This window comes from Polyodon spathula, chromosome 4 (assembly GCF_017654505.1).
Source record: "Polyodon spathula isolate WHYD16114869_AA chromosome 4, ASM1765450v1, whole genome shotgun sequence".
In the NCBI taxonomy this organism is placed as follows: domain Eukaryota; kingdom Metazoa; phylum Chordata; class Actinopteri; order Acipenseriformes; family Polyodontidae; genus Polyodon; species Polyodon spathula.
Window position 1 is genome coordinate 93,912,972 of NC_054537.1, and position 24,516 is coordinate 93,937,487.

The 24,516-nt window shown below is 36.2% G+C and overlaps 1 protein-coding gene across 2 annotated transcripts; it reads right to left on the reverse strand.

Annotated features, from left to right (window-relative positions):
• Positions 1-20: 20 nt before the first annotated feature.
• Positions 21-20,941, reverse strand: LOC121315150 (protein NDRG1-like). 2 transcript variants are annotated; one of them, XM_041249118.1, is made up of 16 exons: positions 20,725-20,941; positions 13,527-13,592; positions 11,777-11,812; positions 8,167-8,272; positions 6,279-6,399; positions 5,687-5,749; positions 5,446-5,506; positions 5,025-5,111; positions 4,660-4,716; positions 3,880-3,983; positions 3,657-3,716; positions 3,446-3,497; positions 3,274-3,321; positions 2,680-2,715; positions 2,379-2,430; positions 21-1,454 (listed from the first exon to the last, which is right to left on the reverse strand). In XM_041249118.1, exons 2-16 carry the CDS (start codon positions 13,578-13,580, stop codon positions 1,207-1,209), a joined length of 1,185 nt encoding a protein of 394 aa, XP_041105052.1. In that variant the 5' UTR covers positions 13,581-13,592; positions 20,725-20,941; the 3' UTR covers positions 21-1,206. The 2 variants fall into 2 exon arrangements, with proteins under 2 accessions (XP_041105052.1, XP_041105051.1); XM_041249117.1 differs by lacking the exon at positions 20,725-20,941 and adding an exon at positions 19,691-19,713.
• Between the last annotated feature and the right edge of the window lie 3,575 nt (positions 20,942-24,516).

The window sequence follows — 24,516 nt, forward strand, 5'->3', positions numbered from 1 at the left end:
ACACACACAACTGAAAGTAATACATTTGCAATGTTACACATTTTATTTTTAAATAAATACAAATGTTTGTCATTAGGAAAACTGATTTTCTTCCTTTACAATTTTGTATCTTTACAAAGTCCATTTTATTTTTTCTATAAAGCAAATTTAAATCAATAGTTACAACTTTATTAAAATATTAAGCTTTTTCAGTAAGCAAGTCAGCTCATCCCATAGTATGTTATAATTAATCAAACATTAAACATTGCTTTTACACCAGTACAGATTTATAAAAAAAAGATTGCATAGAACAATGTAATTTACAAAATAGCAGTACATTAATAATTTGCCAAGTGTTTATTTTTCACTTTCAAGAAGCTTTAAAAATGAAAATTTCAAGAATATTAAAAACCCAAAGCAAACAGAACTTTAAAGCTTACAAACTACAAAGACATTACCATTCTGTAGTATGTACGAGATTTAAAAAAAAAAAAAAAAAAAAAAACACCTTGAATTCAGGTTATCAAAAACAGTGTAGTGTAGCCGAGGACATCTGCCATTATTTTGATCCAAATGGCTCAAACCACTGCAAAACACAAAGCTAGCTAGCTAGCTTCAAAAGCATTACCTATCTCAATTCCACCAAGAAATTAGTTGCAGAGTGTTAGAAGCATACCCCACTGCTGATAGGCAGGGGGGGGGGTTGCTTTAAAACAAATAGGAGATCTGAGTAAACAATGAAATGCAGTTACCATCTCCTCAACAGCTAGAACAAAAGCAAATGATAAATCTATCAACTGCCCTGCTTCTATTGAAAGTAACTATTTACAGGACTGTATTGAGCTTGATATAGCTCCAATTTTAAGACCACTAGTTTTTTTTTTTTCTTTTAAGTCTCTTCTGCACGCCTCCCAACAAAAGGAAGCCATTTATATGGGAGAGCAATTTAGCGATGGTAGACTTGTTTTAAATTTGGTGAAATGAAGAGGTCTTATTACTATCCTCCATGTAAAGCTCTTTGGCATAAACCAAACTGGGCAGGGCACAGCAAGTCAAAATAAAAAAAGCTTGGGAAAGAAACTCGTTCACAGCTCTCAGCTGATCTAGAATTAAAAACAAAAACGGGATAAAAAAATCCTTTGGTCGAATCGGAGAGATTTTGATTTGGTGATAAGCAGCGGTGGAACACAGGTAGCAGTGTTGTTTTTTTTTTGAGCCGGACGTGGTTCAACAGGACAGCTCCATGGCCTTGGGGACGGTCGGATCAGAGTTGGATTCGATGTTGGTGTCAGTGTGTGAGCGGCTGCGAGAGCCGTCCAAGGTGTGGGTGCGGTTCCTACTGCCCTCTCCAGTGTGAGAGCGGCTGCGACTGCCTTCACCGGTATGAGCTCGGCTCCTGTTCCCCTCTGTTGATGTCACACTGGAGCCAGAAGCAGTGCGCGACCTGACAAGTCTAGTCATACTGGCAGAGGGCACTTAAAATAAATAAAATCACAACAGTGAATGGGGGACAGAGCAGGTGTAAAAAAGTGTAAAACTCTTGGTTAGCACTCCTTTAGGATCACGTTGCATCTGAGCCTTAGGGGTTATACCATTTCACCACCAACACAAAAGCATGTAGTTCAAATGCATACGAAATTAGTTTATGGATTGTGGTTGCTTTTATAGTTAGTAAAACAAAGTATTTGGGTCATCCTGCAATATTTGTGTTCCCCCATAACATGGGGGACACAACACACATGTTACCGACAGACCTATTCCTGGATACTTTAAATGAGAATTCATCAATAGCTGGCATGCGCCACACCAAAAATGTTAAACCCCTCCACCACTACAGTGCAGACAAAATCCTCAAGTTCATGGAGAGCAGAATTAGTCACCTCATAGCTATTGTGTATTATGGGAAACATAGCCAAACTGATCACTAAAGCTTAACAAAAGAATTGTGAATTCTGTTCACTTCTATGCTATTACTACTTGTAACAATGTAGTGTCCATTATTAATCACATTTGTTGGAGTAGATTAAAGAATTACTAGCAAGTTGAAGTTTGGGGGAATTCAAGACTAAGACTAAAAGGAGTAGTATCAATACATGTCAAGCTATTGCAAGCATGCAGTGGCTTAGAAAGTCAGATGACACTATGAAGGTCTTTTAAAGTGATATTCCAATTCTGATAAGATAAAAAGAAACACTAAAGTAAGTGAACGTTTAACTGCATTACTTTAAGAAAACAATACACCTTATTAGCACCCTGTCCATCAAGCACATAACAGATATTAGTTCTAGGTCTCGTCTGGGTAAGCCTTGGAGTAAAGTGTACTTTCTTGAAACACACATACAGGTCAACTCTTTATTAACAACTGGATACACTTTCCTTAAGGGAGTTCAAGTACTTACTGTAGCCCATGCCCTGTATGAAGTATTTAAAGGCTTCTGTAAGTTTTGCAGGCTGCAAAAGACAAACAAGAATATCCTGTAAATTTCAATCTTAATCATGTGCATTTATACCAACATAGTAGTACCGGTACAGTAAGTTAGATGTTGAAATCAGGAGTTGCAAGTAAAAAACAACCTAAAACCAAAATATATACATATATTTTTAAATACTTAATACAGACCACTGCATGTCCAACAAGCTCAAGGGAAGTTTACGCTGCTGCAGATTATTCCATCATAGGGTTTAAGCCATCATACATACCTGATCAACCTGAGGTAGACCACCACAATCTGCCATCTACAAATACATAAATAAAATACTTGACTGCAATCTGCCTTTCCTCTTTGAATTACAGAAATGTATCAATTCACTGGTTTAACTGTCCTGCTAGGGTAAGGACAAGACTAAAGCAGAAAGGATGGGCATCAAATACAGTCGAATGGTCAAACCATGTGACATCCCTACCATATTCTTTTAGCATATTTCTATGGATTTGATACTTTTTGTACAATTTAAAAAGTAGCAGATTTTTGAATTTTTTTTTTATAATAGACTTAAATACAGGGTTGGAAAAAAAAAAATCATATGTAGCCATTCCAATAGCAGGAGGCCTTAGACTAGTGGACTTTTACTGCAATGCTGTCAAAGTTAATAGATTACAGCTGCGAATGTTGAGCAGGTATTTACTAATCATTAAAAAAAAAAAACTGGCATTACAATTGGCATTACCGACTCCGACAATATATTTCTAACTACACTGGTTCTGCCAGTGGTCTTAAATATTAGACCCTGGTTATATACACACACACAGCGTAATGCCTCTAATTATTTGGGCAGTTCATTGTAATCACTTACCTTCAGAAGAGTAGTCTTTGTTGGGTCCAGTTTAGAGTTGCATTCCACCTTAAATAAAATAAAACAATATTTTACTGCACTATATCAAGAACTATTATATATATATATATATATAAAAAAAAAAAAAAAAAACCCACACCACTATAACATTTGTACGTATAAACATACGCACCACGGCATCAACAGCTGGTGAGCTATCTCCAGCAACCAGAAGTGTAGGACATCTATAATACAACACAAGCAAAGTTAGCTGAATCTCAAATGCCAGGAACTCAACTCCTCTCACAGCCAAAAATGTTTTTTTTTTTTTGTTTGTTTGTTTTTTAAAGAGTTGATCAAGAGCTTAGATTAAATCCAAATTATGCAAGATGTGTTAAACTTACTTCAAGGTTTTCACATTTGATTGTCCGGGGATAGGTCGTTCGATTTCCAGATCTCTTCGGCTATAAAAGAGAAGTAAGTAAAATCAATAAGAACACAACATTTAATTCATTGGAAGCAATGTTTGGTTCAGCCTTTAAAAAGTATGACCTTAAAATATATTTCAAAACCAACCAGTGCAAAATGAGCTTGCTTGAATATGATAAATATTTGACCAGCAATTACCTGTTATATGAGTTTACAAAGAGCTGAAGATTGCTTTGGTTGATCTCGCTGGTGATAAGTTGTCGGTATGTTTGGATCAAGTCGTGGTTGTTATGGATTTCTTCCTGCATGGGAAAGACAAAAGTAAAAGTAAGACCATCAGCCTAGGGCAGAAATAAAATGAAATGTTGCAATCCGACTGTCAAACTTTTTGCAGTGAATTAAACGTCAAACATTTTACATACAGACTAGCTTAAGACCCTGGTTATTAACCCTTTGGATGAGATGTAAATTCTCATATTCTCAAATTCTTATTGTAAGTGACTCTGAAACAGCAGGTGTGAAGCACAGTTCACCCCTTCATTTCTAAGTCGCTTTGGATAAATAAATAATTAAAAGAATTGGGTGGCACATCAGACCACCCATGTGTAAGAAGAATCCCCTGCAGAGGTTTACAGATGCATAATAATATTTCACTATTTTTGTGAGTTAGCATAGATGTTTTTAAAAGCTGTTTTCATTTTTTTTGTTTTGTCTTGACACAAAGTGATTGGTTCGTACATAAAATATACTGTACATTTATTTTGTCATTTGGTGGTAAACACATATCCTGGCAACTTCAGAAGTGGAAACAAGTGTTTTGTCACAAACTTAACTACAAAAGTTTTCAAAATATAGTAATAAGCACGCCCTAAAAGAAAAAAAAAACTGCTTGCATTTCATATAACAAGTATAAATAATACATCTTAAAAACAACATGGTATGTTTAAAAAATTAATTTAAAAAAAACACAACACATACCTTTCCAAACAGATGAGTAATGACTGATTCTGGCAGAGTATGTGCCCATCCAGAAATCTGAAAATCAAGGTTAAAAAAAAAAAAGTAGTTTATATTTTGGTTAAATTCTGGAAATCCTTATTTCCAATTGTGACTTGTACTGAATTACATTTAGCTAGAGACATTGTAAAATTAAGCCATCACACCCAAAGTACAAGAACAACATGCACACAGATGATTCGTAATCCATACATCCTTAATGAGAAATTCTGCTATGGACAGCCTAACATTGTGCAATGATCCACAAGTCCAAGCGTGACCCTACATAATCACTGTGGAAGTCGTCTTAAATCACTGCTCATTGATATCTACTTTATTTTTAGTACCTTATTAGCTGCCCAGTCGATCAATCCTTCTGCATAGGGATTTATGTTAATGAGCACCATTCCTTCCACCAATTCAGGGTGATTTAGCTGCAATGAAGAAATGCCAATTACTAACCAGCAGCTTAAATTAAAACAATTGATAATTGGGTGGTAGACAATGTTAGGAATATTATATCCTTGCAAAAAAATGTGAGTTTCTTGGTCAACAGTCATTCTTACTCTTATAGATAATCAGGTAGTTGTAAAATGGGATTCAAGTCTATCAAAATGTGCCTGGATCTTAAGATGAATGTCCTTATTTTACATTTAAAAATACACTGAAACTAAATGACACATGGGAAGGAAGATTAAATGGAGCGTTTTAAATGAATGGGGATAATGCTGTCATTAACACTAAAGTAAAAGACTATGAATCACTCACCGCAAATTTAGATAGGATGTAGGCACCAGCACCGACACCCATTCCAATAACACTTTTTAGACTGTTTGGCAATGGGAATAAATAAATAAATAAATGTTTAATAAGTTTAGTTTATTTTTAAATCTTCATTCACTATGATGGCAAATATTATCATAACAATTTAAACTTTTTTTTTTTTTTTTTTTTATAATTATTTCAGCTTATCTTTCTAATGCAATGTATTTATTCTACATGAGCTTACCCCAAATCGTTAAGAACCACCGGAAGCACATCAGAAAGCTGCTCCATAGATGGATAATTATACCTAGAACAAAAATAATTTAATAATAAAAACTAAATTTTAAAAAAAAGGGCAAGTATGAGGCACAAACAAACTTAACATTAAAAACTAAAGCTTTACAAAATCACTGACGCCATAGGTTCTGGCCCCTTGCAAAAAGATTCATTAAATTGAGTCCACTTGACAATAAATCAATAACACATTAATAATAAATTAAAAATCAATAATAAATGAAGTCAAAATAGTTTGAAAAAGGTGTCTAATAGATAGCTCCATCAACATCAAATACATAAAAACAAATAAAACAGGAGAAATTCCAACAACTACTGACAACAAATCTTGATGCAGTATAACTTAACTTCTAGGCATGCAGACAGTTCATAACAGAGGAAGCTTGGTTATTCTTTTGAGTGTAAAACAGAAACTGGAAAGACCAATACAAATGTTCATTCAGGTTTATGTTACTGAGAAGTCAGTGTTTAGTCACGTTCACTTTTAATGAACAACTGTAGAAATATAACAACCCCTGCAGAAATGCAAATGCAATACTGACCCTACTGGAAAAGCAGGGGCTTCTTCCTGCTGCCCTGGAGCATCCACATGACACACTGCGAAGTGCTGGGTAATTTCGTGCATTTCCTCGAAGTTGAAGAGGGAATTGAAGCAAGACTTATCTGGAAGAGAAGGAGTTTTGCAGCTCTAAACAAGTTGTAAACCTGCTGCTCATCTCAATTCATCTTTGCCTATTATCGCAAATAAAAAAAAAAAACACAATTTAGCAAGAGAGATGGTTTTGGTTTATTCATTCTGTTCCAATGACAGTTGACTGTATATAACAACTCACTGGACTCTGTGGCGTTTAAGCTGATGGGCTCATGTCCGAAACATCCTAAAAGAAAACTACATATATGGATAATGCAAAGTTACTTTAAAAATTGGAAAGATTATCCAGGATGTTCATCTTTCTGGTGAAGGCTTTTTGGTCAGCAAGGAAAATGTTCTGTTTATGTTTAAGTTTATGTTGTTTGTGTGATAATAAAAGGGTTTTAAAACATACTTTCATGTATTTTCCTTGAGAAACTATAAAATAAGTAGTAAAATAAATTTAAATAATAATAATAATAATAATAATAATAATAACAACAACAACAACAACTAGAACTGCCAGGAAGTTTTACGGCTCCCAAGCCCCAGTATCAGTACCAGTCTAAGCGTGTTTAGATCTCAATATGCCAAGTTTAAAATCAGCAACTTCAACAGTTCCACACAAGAAGATTTTTCGTTCCACACAAAAAGTTTTTTTCCCAAAAATGCATTAGGCAGCCATCTTGTTTAACGCACAAATGCCATTTTTGAAAATGTAAGTTTTACCAACACAGACACAATGATTTTCAAGTTTGGAGTTAATCAAGTGAACCATTTTTAAACTGAAGCAGTTTTAAATATAAGAAGAAAATGTAGGAGTGGCAGCCATATTGTTTCATGAAAAATAACCATTTTAACATATTTGTATTCCGCTATCCCCAGAACAATGCCTACCAAGTTTGGAGTCTGTTGGTCAGTGGGTTTTCAAATAAAAGCAGTCTGCTGTTAAGGGCGCGTTTCAGTGAAATTTGCGGCAGCCATTTTACTATTGAACTGTATCACAGCAGCTTCTGCTTTGCAAGCAGGTTTGAATGCTGATAATATCTGCCAAGTGTCAGATCAATCACTTTAACGGTGCCAAAGAACAACACTTCAGGAGGTTTGAAGAAGAAATGTGTCGCACTGCCATTTCAGTTTAACACCAGTTTCTTAAAAGTAGTTTGTATTGCTAGAGTGTCAAGGGTGATGCTTGTGAAGTTTTGAATTAGTCAAGCAAACCGTTTGTCAACTGAGGCAGTTTGAAATTTCAGACATAAACATATACCTGGCGGCCATCCTGTTTTATAAAACACAACCATTTTGACATATTTGTATTCCATTGTTACTGGGGCAATAACTACCATGTTTGGAGTTTGTTGGTCAAACTGTGTTCAAATAGCAGCAGTTTGCTGTTAAGGGCGCATTTCGTTAAAGTTTGCAAACTTGACGAGGGTTTAGATGCTGATGATATATGCCAAGTGTCGGATCAATCGCTTCACCGGTTCCCAAGAAGAAGATTTCTAAAAAGTTTTATCGAAAAATGCGTCACAGCGCCAATTGCAAGGACGCAGCAGCAAAATTCTCAGCATCAGACAGCCAGTGTATCCAGCTTGTTACCTGCCAAGCCAGAACCTGATCAGTCACACAGCCTTGAAGCAGCAGCAGTTTAAAGTTTTGGGAAGAAAAAATAATAATAATAATAATAATATAATAATAATAATAATAATCTTAACAACAACAATAGGCTTCCCAGCCTTTGACTTGGAAGCCTAATAAAAGTTACCCCATTGCAGAATTGTATTACTGTGGAGACTTACGATTCAGTCCAATGTCATGGTAGGTCAAGATGACAGGTCTATTCCCTTTGGGTAGTCCTCGCATGGTGACATGGATGACACCGTGTGGGGTCTCAATATCATGTTCCTATGGAATATTAAAGATCAGTTAAAAAGTGCATCTTTCATCAAGAGCCTACATAGAATTTTTTGATAACTGGAGAATCCAAGTTCTTGCAGTACCAATTAGCAGAGGCAGATACAAACAGATGATGACGATGGGGTGACTATCCCCTCTATCCAGTCCAGGAGATCACTATTTCAGAATGATTTCCAATGCCAACATTAAATAAGGCACAAAAGTAGCAAGGAGACTGGCAGTTGGTAAGCTAGCTGATGTCTTTCTAGTACTGCACAATGAACAATCCCAGAACATCTTCACATCCAGATCTCTTGAAGGATTGCAGCATAAAATGTTTTCATATGGAGGCACCAGTATTAATATTGAACACTGCCATGCCTTAGGAGACTATACTCTTTCTGGCTATGAACTAGTCTCACACCCTCAAGACCTAGTGCCAAGGAATGCCCAATCTTTTCTTGACTTTAATGCTGATACATTAAGTAGAAGAAAGCATAAAACACAGATGCTACTGTAACTTGATAAATACTTTAGCAAACAAAGCATACATTAAGTGCAGTATACTGCCAAGAAAACCAACTCTGCATGCTTTTTGAATGGATATTTCCTCAACTACAGAAAGTGAAACATTTTCAAAAATTGTCCAGCAATGGAATATAAACAAATCAGAAAAATGAATGTACTAATTCGATTACAGGTTAGTAAATTAAACCCTTGCAAGCTAAGCTGTTAAACAGCCATTGCACTTCACGTTATCAGTGTGCTGCAGTCAACCAAATGAAAACCAAAAAAACCACCCCACACCACACAAGAACACCACTGAACGGTCTGCTTCCATCTTCAATACATTTTCAGTCCTGTTAAATATTGTTGATATTAAAAGGCCCTGTACTTACAGCACTTGCAATCTCTGCAAATACAGAGTCTTCATCGTCCAAAATCATTGTGGTGTAGTGTAGTGAGGGATTGATTCAAATCGGTTTAAGCCAGCTAAGGTATTTAGCTGGAACTCTGCTGAAATCACGGTTTTATACACCTGCTGTCTGCTATTCTGCATAAGCTTGTGACTCCCATGGTTCCTTGCACCAAAGCAAGCTAATTCAGGACGTAGAGATCTCTAAATTGGATCAGTCAAAAGCAGGGGGTTTGATTAGCTGGAGAATCCCGGTTCTCTTTAGTTCAAAAACAAAGTCAGGCAAGCATCTACAGCTTTGAAGGTGCAACCCGTTTGTTATTATTATTAGTTATTTTTGATACCGTTAGAGTATTACTGAAACTGGAAATGTTAAGCATGATACACTTATTTTCACAGAGCAAAGCTCCCCAGTGACTGCAACCACTATACACTGCTGAACTCCCAAGCAGAATGTTTTTACACTTGATTAAGTTTTCCCTTGCATTGATTGAAATTTGTGTTTTTGAAGTTTGAACCACAACCATGGCGTTCAAGAGCTCACTGTGAACTATACACACACGGAAACTATATGCAATAAAGGTTTATGCAAAGTTTAATCAAATGTGGGAGTTCTGTGGCCATAACTCACATAAACATATGTTAATATGAACTATTAGCACGTGATAAGGAATGCTCAATCCAAGTTCTTAAGTTATAACTTAAAATGTAAGTGCGTTACAGTATGTTTCTTGTTTAGACTTATAAAAAGAAAGATGAGGCACATGTTACTCATGGTAAATACTGATGGCAAATTTCCTGCAAAGTATTTAAATAAATCCATTTGTGAAAAAAGCTCAGTATGCATGGTGCACTGAATTATCAATAGTAAATGGAAATTAAATAAAACATATATTATGCCACATGTGAGGACAATTATATATATATATATATATATATATATATATATATATATATATATATATATATATATATATATATATATATATATATATATATATATATATATATATATATATATATATATACATATATACATATATATACATACATACACACATACATTGATGCCTTAATACAAGTGATCAGCTTTACAGCTTCACTAATCCCATTTAACTAGAGATGTTGTCTACGTGAAGTTAGTGTCTCCAGTGCAAAGCACAGAGAACAGATGGTACTTCACTTGTGCCAATAGCATGGCTCTTGTGAATATTAAACACTGCTCTGGAAATCTGAAGCACAGTAATCCGTTAGAGGATCAGCACAGGATTACCATCCGTTAAAAAAATACGTATGCATTCTAAATGAACATCATCTTTAACTGCAATGTACCACATAGCAGGAATGTGTTGCATGAGTCTGACTTCACTTAACTAACTTGTAAACAGGTTAAAATACCACATAAAATACTATTTATCCCTATCAATAGGGTGCTTAGAGCTCACTACACTTTTTAGACCACCATACACAAGGCGATTTGTCGCAGACAATATGTCGTCAATGATTTTTCACCATACAAGGGGCGGTTTTTGTCATCGCCGACATGTCGTCAGTGAAGACAAAACAGCACCAAACTGGGCACTAAAACACAGTACGAGACTTCTTAAAGTATACCATGTGATTAGTCAGCCTCTATTACATGATTTCATACTTCGTTAAATCGTGGAATATAAAAATCAGACTTTCATCGTTGATTGAGTGCCCTGTCCAGACAGGCTGCTATTGGTTTAGAAGCATTTGAATCTCTGAAATATGAAAAAGGTCATATAATAAATTATTTGTAATATCTAGACTATAGTGATGGGAGTAATTACATTTTTTACTTTAATACTTTTCACATGGTTTCTTATTTTAGTTTTTTTTTTTAGTTATTTCCCTTTTTGACAGCTTGTGGCAAGGTGCCCACCCCGTTGCATATATGTGTTAGTGCGCACTGATGTTGACTATTGATGCTGTTATTTTGTATAAATGTGTTGTTATTTGCAGGGTGGACAAAAAGCTGTCCACCATTATTTGGTATTGTTGTTTGTTTTAAAGTACGCTCGTGGGAATGTGTGACTGATCAGCTAGTGCTAGTGTTAGTTGACAGACACATTTATATTTAAAACACATGCAAAGCTATGGCCGAGGGGTTAATAGGATAACTGCTAGCTACTTTGTAAAGTAAAAAAGACCTACTGTTTTGCAGTGCAGGTTGGAGAGTGTCAGAAGCAGGACGATAGGTCTGTTGCATAAACTAAACTAATCTACAGTAAAGGTTACGGGTGCTGGGAGTTGTAACCAGCACATGATACTGTTAGGGAATTTGTTTGGCCATTGTGCCCTTCCATTTGTTTTGAGTGTTGTTATTTAAAAGTATTATTTGTGAATAAACACAGAGTGCAGCGGCGGCTCAGTTTCACCCAGTCTTTACTTCCTCGCCTGACGTCACCACCACCAGCCATCCTGCCACACAGCTATATTATAATCTCCTCTTCAGTGATGTTCCTCTTCAGATTCTGTTAGGAGTGCATTATGGTATATAGGCCTTTAGTGCTTGAGCAACAACATATATATTACTACCTACCCCAGCAAAAATAAATATAAAATGCACTTGCCTTGGTGACAAACTCTTGCATGGCTTCTCTTAGCCCCTGTGAAACAAAACAAAACTATTAATGTGAAGACAAAACCGTGTAACCTCCAAATCACTGCAAACAAATCACTCTGCCTAGAGGGAGTTAGGGGTAGATGCTAGTGGATCACTGAAACACACAATGCTGACTACCAGATTTTCAAATTTTATTTCCATTCTTTCATAAGTTTTATGCACAGAGATGTCATCATGCAAATGCAAAGGGTAAAAGAATTTTCCCCATATTTAAAGTAGACATTTAAATTCCTCTGTGAATAACAGTTTGTGTCAAACTTTACATAAAGACAACCAAAACAGATTTGCTCTAAAGCTAATTCAGTAAAGCCAGCAACAGATAAGGATTCCTCTTCCGCAATGAAGTTGATATTCTACAGAGATCTAATTTAGTATTGGCTATTAGGAATACCGTCAGGAAATGTACTATAATAGTCATTTATTCAATCCAGGAAATCACTGTATCCTGTGCAGTGTCTGGTAAATGAGGTCTGCGGTATCAGAAGACTAGAGTGTTACTGTAACTGGGAGTTGGGAGCCCTCTAAAAACAACACTATGAACCGAGGTGTAAATCTAGACAATATGGTGGTCTGCATTAAATCACAGTACACACATCACTGGGGTATGTGGATTCCAATGTGTTGCACTGCTATGCTAAAGACTGGACTGCTTTCAAGCATCCATACTCAAATAGAACAGTTATATAAATGCAATTCTCTTTCTGGAATTTACAAAACTCTAACTCTCTTGTTTAAAATGAACATAATACAACAAAAAAATGAAGTTTAAGCAGTGGACTTTAAAACTATTTGACTGGACCTACAATAATGTTCTCTAGTGTGCTGTGAATGCAATGTGTTAGTAATCACTGCCCCATACATGCATCCACACACACTTTAGTACCTTCATTATGTACAAATGTACTTGGCATCTGTATCTGGCGTATTACACAAACTTCAAAATATGGTCCCACAACTTAGCGTTGGATCAAGTAACATTGAATAATTAAGTCTACTGTGTTCATCAACACAGACATTTGCAAAATGTTTCTAGACAGTGAGTGGTGAACACCTTTCTTTTGCATAGGGTAGGGGTTGTCAACACATTCTGCAGACATTTGCGTAGTTGAACGCAGCCCTAAACAGCTCAAGGAGTTAATGCATCCACAATTCTTATTTTTAGTTTCAGGTTAATGATTTCTCTTTGTTTCTATGGAGTACTACCCTGCAGATGAAGGGTAGGTTAATAAACTACTGTACTTTGCACAGCAGAGCTCTGATATAAAAATACACTGTATTAGCTCTGAACAGGTAAAAAAACAGTAAACAAGCAAAATAGTTGTCTCAGCTGGAAACACAATTTCAATATATTTCTATTACTATTTTAGGTTTTAAATTCCTTTGTGGTCATGTTTTTATTTTATGATTAGGGCCTTGCGTTTGTCTTTATCTGTAATTTAGTCATACGGCCACATTGGATTTAGCCTTCACAGTAAGCCACGCAATGAGACAGATTAAAATACAGAATGCTGTAGATGGCTACTGACATTTATTTAACCCTTACATCCCTGTGAATACGACATAGCAGGATTTTAGGTTTTTTTTGTTTTTTCAATATTATTTCAGAGAACTCATAAGTGTAAAAAGATGTCCTGCTGTTAGGGTTAGGGTTAGGGTGTCGAACAGTTGGCTGCACATCGAAGTTAGAATAAACATACCGGCAATTCTCTGTCAACCAGCAGTTGCTTTGAATCCTGCCTTTCAGTAGTCATGATGGATTCAACCTATTATGGAAACAATTACCACAAGAAATTGAATTAAAAATGGGAATAAATAGATACATGCATAAATACATGTAAAATATTCCATGTTAGAATGATCAATCAATCATTTATTTTACATCGTGCCTTTCAAAGTGGAACACCATCACAAAGCGCTATACAAGATAGTGAGGAATACATAATACATTAAAATACAAGGCATAGCACATTAAATACAAACAGTAAAAACATACATTAAATACAAACAGTAAAATACAAGGCTAGGATGTGAATTCTAGACATTGTGGATGCGTGTGTCAAGCAGAATTATACGATTAAGATGGAGTAAAAAACCTGAAATAGCAATTTAGACAACAGCTAATAACAGATATCAGGCTTGAAGAGCATTGAAAGCAAGAGAGAACAAGTGGGTCTTGAGAGTTGATTTGAAGCAAGCGACTGTGGGTGCTGCAAGCACTAAAGCTGGGAGACAGTTCCAGAGCTGCAATCTGTTTATTGCACGTGATGGAAGTCCACCATAAAGAGTGTTGCAGTAATGATACCTAACTGTTAGAATGCACTGCCCTTTTCCATAGTATTGACAGTACATAGATCCAGACTTCGCATGTTAAAGTGAAAAAAAACTGTAATTTTAAACATGAAAAGCACCACTTATTTGGTTTGCACACTACAGTTGTCATTTGCACTTGCAGTTATTTTTACCAGAATTTTGATTGCACTTTCAATAAAAGTATAACAACTGCCTCAAATCTTGTACAATCCCCTTGAATGAACTTAACCAAGAGAATCATAGAATAAAGTTGAGTTCTGAATATAAAGCCAATATCAAAGCAGTAAGTCTTATCATCCATAAAACACAAAGGGTAGAGTTATATTTTGCCAGAGTAGTTTCCATAAAAATATGAAGCACTGCAAGCGCCATCATTTTACCTGTGTCAGATACTCAAACAGCCTGATTGTTGAAAAATATCTGTAAATGACTTTTGGACTCTAGATTAAATTAAAATGTACAAAAGGCACATTGTTCAGGAGAAAAAAAAAGAAGTTTCTAAAGGTTACGCTCATCCTTTTCCTGTACAGAGATGCATATCTGGCACAGCTTGTGTCAAAGCAGGAAGTTGCTGAAAACCACAACAGCAGCTGTTTTTATTTTTTGGGGAATTTTACAGGAAGAAAGGCTACACGCAGTTTTGGGAATCTTGTTTTAAATTTAACCCTTTTACTGCATCACCAGAAATTTCTAGGATTAACTACAGTTAGGAGCAGCAAAAACAGATGGGCACTCCAAGTGTTACTTTACATGGAAAAATTGACCAAAAATCAACTGCTTTTGAAGAAGGTTCTGGACCTAGGTTGTATCAGAGTTTTTTGAAGTATCAGGTTGTCAAGTTATTGGCAGCGTTAACTGTGGTAACAGACCACTGTCAAAAAGCATTTAGGATAAGAAATATTCATTAGCTCGCCATGGATTGTTATTTGTTTTGCAGTGATGTTAATGAATTACTAAACTTGCAATGAACTACTTCCAGCATGTACAGTAGAGGGGAGATGATTAGTTACTTCTCACTCAACTGATAGTGTTTCCTGGTTATAAACAGCCCATTCTGCCAATTGTTTTAGAAAGCAATTTAATCAAAACTAGCACTGCAACTATTGTTTTGTTTGTGCAATCAAGTAGTACTGGTTGTTTGTTTAGAATAATCAACCTGATCCAATTCATAAATGCACAAACTTAGCCCTTATCCTAAATGTAACCCCCTCCCCATTTACAACATGAGCAATTTCTACCTGCAATACAGACTGTGGTGCAACAAAAAATGCACTGAACCCAGAGAATTTAAAGAAACAAGACAGGCATTTGTATCTGTGACCACACTATTAAAGCTGAATTAAGTTCTTTAACCATGCTGTTCTGTAGTCTAAAGCAGTCGTCCCCCCGTCCCCACACAGATTCCAACACTGAGCCATGTGAACTCCTCATGAAAGAAGAGGCTGGTGGTGATAACAGATCTACAGTGGAACTAAAAGCTCTTGTTTTCTTTAGAGACAGCACATGTCTTGTTGCCAGCACTGGCGAACAAACAAGATGCCATGAAATTATTTAATTTGACTTCTGTGATCCGTTAACACTGCTGAATTGCCAACGTCATTCTAGGTTTAGGTCACCACCTACATGTGCAAAGTACAACTACAAGCACAGGCTGTTAAAGTTGAGAGTAAAATGCTTCTATCTTCATGACTAATGAGTAGACTATTTGTTTAAAAATTCTTAAATGCTGCATTCCCTTAATAAAATATACTATTGATAATATGCAGTGAAGATATTTGCATTTACTATCCACTACAGTACCAGGGATACATATTTTCACCCCCAAAAAAATAAACAACAATCCTACGGTATCAGCGCTTTTGCTTTTCATCGTGTGACCTCGAAGTAGAATGCAAGGTCGTGGTAGATTGGCAGAACTGAAATATCTACAAGGAACGATTAGTACATTTTCTTCAATAAGAACAGCTTTGAAAAGACTACAATTAAATAAATACACTGTGTGTGCCTTATTAGTGCTGGGACAAATACTCAAACAAGCAATACGTGAAATGTATTTGGTGGCAAATGAGTTTGGAGTCGTTCATATACATCTCTATCAAAGGTATTACGAAAAGGAAAGAAATTGATTAATGACATCTGAAATGAAGATGTACAGAACTGTTACTATCCTTTCATATTTGTTTTTACTGCAGTACTTTGTTTTACATCTTAATCTAAAATTACATGTGTTAAAATGTCTTGGGACACACACACACACACACACACACACACACACACACACACACAGTGTATACACTCACACACATTACAGTTATTTACATACGCAAGCACTAAACCTACTTTATAGACTGCTCAAGATCTTTCAACCAATCCAAGCACAAGTTTTGTATTCTGCGACAGAGACAAACCCCATTCATGATATCAACCGTGCCACTTTCCGTTTTTACTGTGCTGTATTCCCCATATCAGCATGGTTAACAGTTTAAAAAAATATATGTATGTATGTATGCTCAAGATCTTTCAACCAATCCAAGCACAAGTGTATTCTGCGATATATATATATATGTATATATATATATATATATATATATATATGTATATGTATATATATGTGTGTATATATGTATATATATATATATATATATATATATATATATATATACACACACACACATACATACATACACCTAATGCACCTCTCGGAATTCCAATTGCCTACAAAGTCAATTTAAAACCTTGACATCACAACCACCTGCTACCTCAGCCACTTATTTTCTTTATTAATCCTTTCCCTCTTCAAAGAAATCGACAATGGACTAAATAAAAGGTTGATTAGAAAACAAGTCTGGCTGGATTTTTAACTTGTGTAGTACTAATAAATCTGTATACAGTAACACACTTCTAGGACAGTGACTGTCTGCATATGGGTTATATCGAGACTCTTAGTACCACACAAATCCACCAGTTTTGTGTTTATTTTTTATAGCATGAGCTTATTTATTAAATCCCTCACTCCATAGCCTACAGTTTTGCACAAGGCATGAAAAGCTGACTAGAAAAGTTTCATAAATCCACTGGGCAAAACGTATTTAAAGAAAAAAAAAAACACACAACCATGTCAACTGGCAGAGTTGGTTGTCTCAGTTAATTTTATTAAAGCAGGTGTCTGACATTTAGATTTAGAGATTGCATTTACAAACAGGTGTAACATACATACTAGCCCAATAACAGACTGCTTTCAGAAATTGCAAGTGTGGCTTATTAATCTACAGTTTAGCTGTGCATACAGTACAAGAAGCAGACTACTTCAGAACACACCTGGCAGCAATTAAACTAAAACTGCTAAGCAACTTAATCTGATCAACGACCCTATACACAAGTTATACATCTATAAAAGCCTTAATCAGAGAATAAGGAACCATTTCTCCAAAAAGTTGAAATATGCAAAGAGAAACAATTCCATGAGAAAGGAGTGAAACTGCTTAGAAATACTAAAAGAAATGTAATAAAATTCAATAGCACACATGTTTCTTGACTAACTTTTGGGATGTCTTGTGCAAGGCACAGGTTACAGCTGGCTTGAACTAATTATTTTTCAAATATTTTATGGCTCGTATTGTTTTTAAGTGTCATGAGTAAGCTATTGTGGATATAAAGCAGTATCTATAGGCTTCACTATTCTGGAATATAACAGAAAGGACCAAAACAAGCCAACAAAGAATGATGGCCAAAAAGCTGGTCATGCAGATTTTACATGAAAATGCAAAGTCCTTCTAGCAAGATGTACTGCAGCACATAGGCTACAAAACAGTTTGGTCAATTATCCTTTTCTAGCAAAACCTACCTTCCATGCCCATACAAACAGATTAGTTACCAACCACACAACAAAAACGTACTGTTCGTTTCCACCCAGTGTTGACTACATTATTGCAAGGTCTAATATCAGCTTACCAATGCATTGATAATAAAACTCAGGGATAGCTCATGTTCCAACTAATGTTCCTTTAAATAAAGCAGTCCAAGACTACTGCTATATTGAAATCGGGGTTGGTGAAACCAGCATGATAGAGTATTTAAGAAAACCAGGTCAGTCATTTAATAAGGTTTAACATGTTTTTCATTCACCTGCTGACTTCTTGATAATAATGTGCTTGTTGTAAAAACCACATGGTAGTTATACTGTAGTAACTCAGCCAGTGCACTGAGATTTCAGTGAACATGAAAATACTGTGTACACATTCAGCGCACTTTATTCTTAACTAACTTCCTTGCTTAAATACCTTGTGTAAAGATCTGGAGGTTAATCTTTACATCCAGGGTTTACATAATATTCTACTTTACTGTTTTTAGTCATTAATTACAACCTACCACCTTAATTAAATAAGGATTATCCTGTATACCATTGTTTGATACCAGAGCTACTACTGTAGGTTAGAAAGGTGCACCCGAAGTGTAATACTGTGCACCCATGAATTGTTGTTCATTAGGAGAGTGGAGATGCAGTTAAAAATCCTTTAAGGTATCATTTCAGACACGAACAGTATAAACATGAGTGACTAGCAATTGCGTTATCAGAAGAGCACTCACTTTATGTAAAAAAGTGTGTAAGCCAATGTCACAAAGACAGCCGGAGTGGGTGGCGTCAGACCAGAGACAGGAAAATAAACAGAGAGGTGGAGTTTGGTTGAGCTGAGCGAATGGCTTCGCTCAGCATTTAATTTGTGAACAGAACAGACAGAAAATAAACTAATTTTCTACAACACCATAATAAAACAAATTTCATATGTCCTGGGTAGATCACAAGAATACAGAAGGAAGACAGACAGACATTTCAAGAGCATGCACGCTTACATGATTAAAAAAAAAAAAAAAAAACACCCACACCACACATAATGTACAATTCATTGGTCAGCCTCCACTATATCACTAAAGATATGCCACACTGTAGAATGGATTTCAATACGTTCCATTCCATTAGGCCACCAAGTCGAAGTGCATGCAGGACTGCTGCCAATGTTCACTCTTATAGGGGGTAGGAGAAAGAAAGAAAGAAAGAAAGAAAGAAAGAAAGAAAGAAAGAAAGAAAGAAAACACCTTTTGTACTGTAGCTTGCAGCTTTTGTTAAGCAAGATTTGTAACAAGGGATTTGCTTGCACAACTGAATTTTGTAACATTATTAATCTAATCAGGTTCTTCATCTCAAATTACTCTCCCACTTTCCAAACTATTTGGCCCAACAAATCTCCTCTGAGTGGAAATGTCACTGACTGAACCAATACAGAGGATTCAAGGAAAACAAGAAGTGTCTTTTTTTATAATAAATTGCTAGGGCATAAATATTTTTATTATTATTATTATTATTATTATTATTATTATTATTATTATTATTATTATTATTATTATTATTTTAATGACAGATTAGAACCTTAAACACCATTTTGGTACAGTTCTATTTGGAAAACAATGACAATAACACGATGGTAAAGCTAAATTATATGCACATCACTGGTAATATAAATACTGTACAGCAGAAAAGTGGGAGAAAGCTTACCATAGTGCCACACAATAGAGCACGGCTCTTTTATACAGCGGTACTGGCGCTATGCTTTAGTGAGAGAGGTCCCAGGTTCGCGCCCGCCCTCCGCCTGTGTTAACTGAGATCACCACATTGGTGTCACCTTCCAGTCCTGCTGCTGCCTTCCCCGGTGTATCTACTCTCCCCTCCCCTACAAGTCCACCTCTTGTTCACCAGGCTATAGTCAGACAAGTGTGTGCTGGGGTACCGGCGTCCAGCGTCTGGTTAACGCGCAGGCAGACGCATCACACAGGGCGAGGCAATCCACACCCAAGCGGTCGGCCGGCGCAAACCCGGGACCTCTCGCATGAAGACACAAGCCTGATATATGCTCCTTGCAAAGGAGCCGGCTTTTTTGTACAGCGGTATCAGCGCTATGCTTCAGTGCGAGAGATCCCGGGTTCCCGCCCGCCCTCCGCCGGTGTGTGGATTCGTACTGGGTTTGTGAAAACTGTTTAAGTGGTACGACATACTAAAAGTACCGTAGTTATTAACTCGTCAGAAATATAAATAAAACATTAACTTCAGTTTTGAACGGCAAGTAAAACATGTACAAACTAATTGCAACTGTTGCATCACTCTGCAGCGGGGTTTCCCTAAGTAATGTAACAGTAATTCTGGATTCAGACAGCTTAAACAATTCCGTGTAATTCATTATACTAAAACATTGTCTCTATAAGTCATAGTAAAATACGCAATTTCGACATCTGCATTCTTTCCAATCTAAATATATCGATGCATAACTGGAACTGACATAACACTGCAACATATACAAACTAAAGGGCTTGAACAAATTAACACACGTAGCCTACACTAATTTGCATGTAGTCTGCACTGTATTTGATACTTCGCTTTGAAAATCTTCCGTATCGGACTATAGTTGTGCTTAAAAAAAAAAAAAAAAAAAAAAAAAAAAAAAAAAAAACTATAGGTAACTTCATATAGCTAAGATTCGGTGTGAAACTCAAAGTGGTCAACTAGTGTGTGCAATGTAAAAAAAATCTTCTTACCTTTTCAAATAGCCCGGAAAACGTGGATGCGATCTTCTCCTAATGCAATAAACAGAACAGCTCTGGTTCTATTAAACACTCCGTGTCCTTGTGTTACTTCTATCAGTAGACACTGCCTGTTGTTTACTTTTTTGCAGCTGACAAGCGGATATACTGCGACTTTTTAAAGCCTTGGGAGTGAACACAGTCCGGCCCACTTCGGTCTTTCCAACTATTGTGCAATGATGTTATGGTTCGTTGCAATTTTTACAGTTAAAGTTGTATTAAGCCCTTGGTATGTCAGAAGAAGAATAGGGTATTGTAGGACAGTCCTTTTTTGTAGTTATTAATTTGAGTAAATTCAGGCATATTTCTGGAACAGGCTTTGCACGTAGCTGTTCCGTGGCTCCACTCGCACAAAACACGTTTGTTACGCATGGTTTCTGTTTTGAAACCATTTGGGTACAGTGCAATGTACATTCATACGCATGTTATTGTCATGGTGGTTTGCCGCATTGTGACTGTCCATACAAGAAGTACTAAAAAAACTGTGCTACTGTTGCGCTGTGAATTGTTTTATTCGTGAGTACCAGCATGCTAAATCAAAGCAAAGCAAAGCAACTGTAGCAGCAAGTGTGTCATTGCTCCCAGTACAAATGTGCATTAACATCTTAGCACAAGTTTGTAAATTCCTATTTATATATGTTTTTGTATTTTCCTTTATATTTATTTTGTATATATTGATATATGAGTTTGTATTGCATTTTTATTGCCTGTTATTTATATATTTTTATATTTTGTTTAATTTTCTATAAGGCGCTTTGGATAAAAGTGTCTGCTAAATAATAATAATAATACGTTGTAATATACATCACCAAAACCCCTGTGCTGCACCCCATGTATCTATCCCTACTTCTCCCTAATCAAGTTAAAGGAAGCCCCCAGTCTGACCTGCCACAATTCACTGAACCACCCAGGTATGCTTAGTGACAACTCAAAGCAGCCCATCAAAAAGCACGAAATTGATTTCACCAAGCCAGATAGAAAAGCTGCAATCACAATTAGGGAACCCCATGAATGCTTCAGTACAGTCTATAAGGTGCAGCACTGAACCCCAAATTTGCTGTCTTAATATTAAAAGGAAAGACAGTGGGAGTGTGCTGGCCAAACTAAATCCAGATCATTTGAATTTGTACCTACATTTCTACATTGCAGCAGTTGGTAGAAAGAGAGACAGAGAGCATTGATGCCAGAGTAAATCAGAAACTGATGAACTACATGAAATGTCACCCAACACATTATTTCATTTAATGCTGACAAGACAAGAACTGACACTCACATTCTCATAAAACATTTGGATCTGTTCCACTAAAAACAAGCCCTTGGGTGAATCTAAATGCACCTACGGTTTGATGTACAGCAAAATAGTATTACAGAGTATTGCTACTGGTTGCTTAAAGATTAAATAATTGCCTTTCAAATTGTTCTTTTTGAACACTTAGGACTACATTCTCAAAGTAGTAACTCAAAATCCTCATTAGTGCAATTTTTGTTTTCTGAATAGAAAATAAAACACCAACTAAACATCTTAAACAAATAAGAAACAACTTCATTCAAGTCTCTTAATTAAATACATGTCTTAAGCTGAGGGAACACAGGGGCACTTTGTGGCTTGGAACTTGGTTTCAGGAGACAAGGTTTCAGGCCCCTGCGTGGCACACAAGGGAAGATGTGGGGTTTAATACAACAAAAGTTGCCTCTAACCAGGTCTGCTAGTCTCCTTTGGGAATTTAGCCCTTACAGTATAATTCAAATCCACACTAGTGCTTGTTTTTAAAAGAGTGCAACATTGTACAACTACTATAAATAATAATTATATTTAATTAAGTATCCACTCTACTCCACTATTCTCCTTTTTGTAAATGTTCAAATTGCATAATTCTTGTGTTAGCTATTAAGGTGAAGCCAGGTCAGGTTAGTGGGTTAGGCCACTGATAAGAAGTCTGAACTTTCACCAGGGTTTCTGAAAGTGGGGTTGTGACAAGCAGTTTGAGTTCCATTGATTCAGTGGGTTTTTTTTTTATAGCAAAGCATTTCAATTCAAGGTGTTCTGTTACTGCAGTATCATATATCAGCATGAGATTGACAATTGTTTCGGCCATTGTGATATATTTAAAATACGTTCTCAACACATCTATGGACTAAACATTTTGAGATACTCTACAATAGTCTAGCTATTTTTATATCCAAAACAAACTAGTCTAATTTACATAGCTTACCATAGCATTGAGATACCGCTTTGTATAGCTGCTTTATACGGTACAGCAAATAGTCATTCTAATCACTGGGCTCTACCAATCTGGATATACTGGTGTTTATTTGTCTCAAGGGGACTTTGGTTTGGTCCACTTTTTTTTTTTTTTTTTAATAACTAAGACATTAAAAACATTTCTATACTGTATATCTCAACATGTTTTCTGTTTTCTTCCTTTACGAAAAAATGGGGCAAACTGTCCTCACTTTAGTCAGTTCTTAAAAATTGTAGGATAGACACCTTCTGCCTCCCCCTGAATCTCACTTTCAAGTTCTATGTCACATATACAAACTCAACAGCACCTTGTGGAGTCCTATTTACTTGAAACACATAAAGAAAGGGTTAAAAACTGGATGCCTCCACTATGAGATGCATGTTAAGTCATACCTTGTGTGTATGTGTATGTCCCAAGTCCATTCCACCTTCAAACTTAAACCCTGTGCATTGTAACTAAAACTTTTGGGAACGTTCAAGAATTACTCCATCACTGGAGGAGGAGGGGGTGGGGTTACCATGACGATGAAGGGGGGAGGTGGGGGAGGATCCAGGTTCTGATGTGGTCAAATGCTTTACAAATGGAAATATTTTTCCATCAAAATTAAAAAATGTAAATAGAAGTGAACAACCAGTATTGATTTTTCAGCACAAAAGATCAAAGTAAAGTGAAAAAAAAGAGAATTGTAATTATTCCTGTAAGCCTGTAGCTCATACTGTGGCTGCGTTCCTGGCTGACGTCGGTTGCTCAGTGTGGCTCGTGTTTTCTAGACTGAATTGCAGATCTTTCAGGGTAATGTTTTAAAAAAACTTCTGGCTAGCTGTGGTATGTATGACTTGCTGTAGCATTCCCCTGAGTCAAACATCTTCTGCACACAAAAAAGCAAATTCTTCAATGATTACTGCCTCTAATTCCTTCAGAAATTTACAGTACAATGTTCTCCAGAATGGTCCATAGAGGTAATAATAGTTACTCATGAAATATCAGTTACACTGTGTTTGAAGTCTTGGCTGTGAAACAGCAATCAGACATGTGAGTGGTATGTACAATACATGCAAATGTGTCAGTGTGACTTTGGGGCTGCAATATCTAGCAGAATAAACTGAGTAAGGATTCATAGCATTCATTTTAAGCTGCAGCTACTACAGAGATGGACCAAATAAATACATAAATAAACAAATAAATAAATCTGGACCCTTGATATGCTCTTGCTACTCCTGTAACAAATAATATAGCTCTAGGGAACATTGATGATCATGACCTTCAAATGTTCATTCTGGAGGTTCTTCATCTTGAACATCAGACAGTGGGATCCACTCCAGAAACAGCAGGTGACCTGTCATCATTAAATTGCACTTAGTGCTAGTTGCTTTCTTCTATTTGTAACAGGTCAGAGGCTGGGTTTGAATCAGTGACTTTGTGCACCGCAAACAAGCTTCTTAACCACAATGCAAAAGAGCCAGGCTCCTCTACATTTGTGGTTTTAAAGCTTTTATTACCTCAT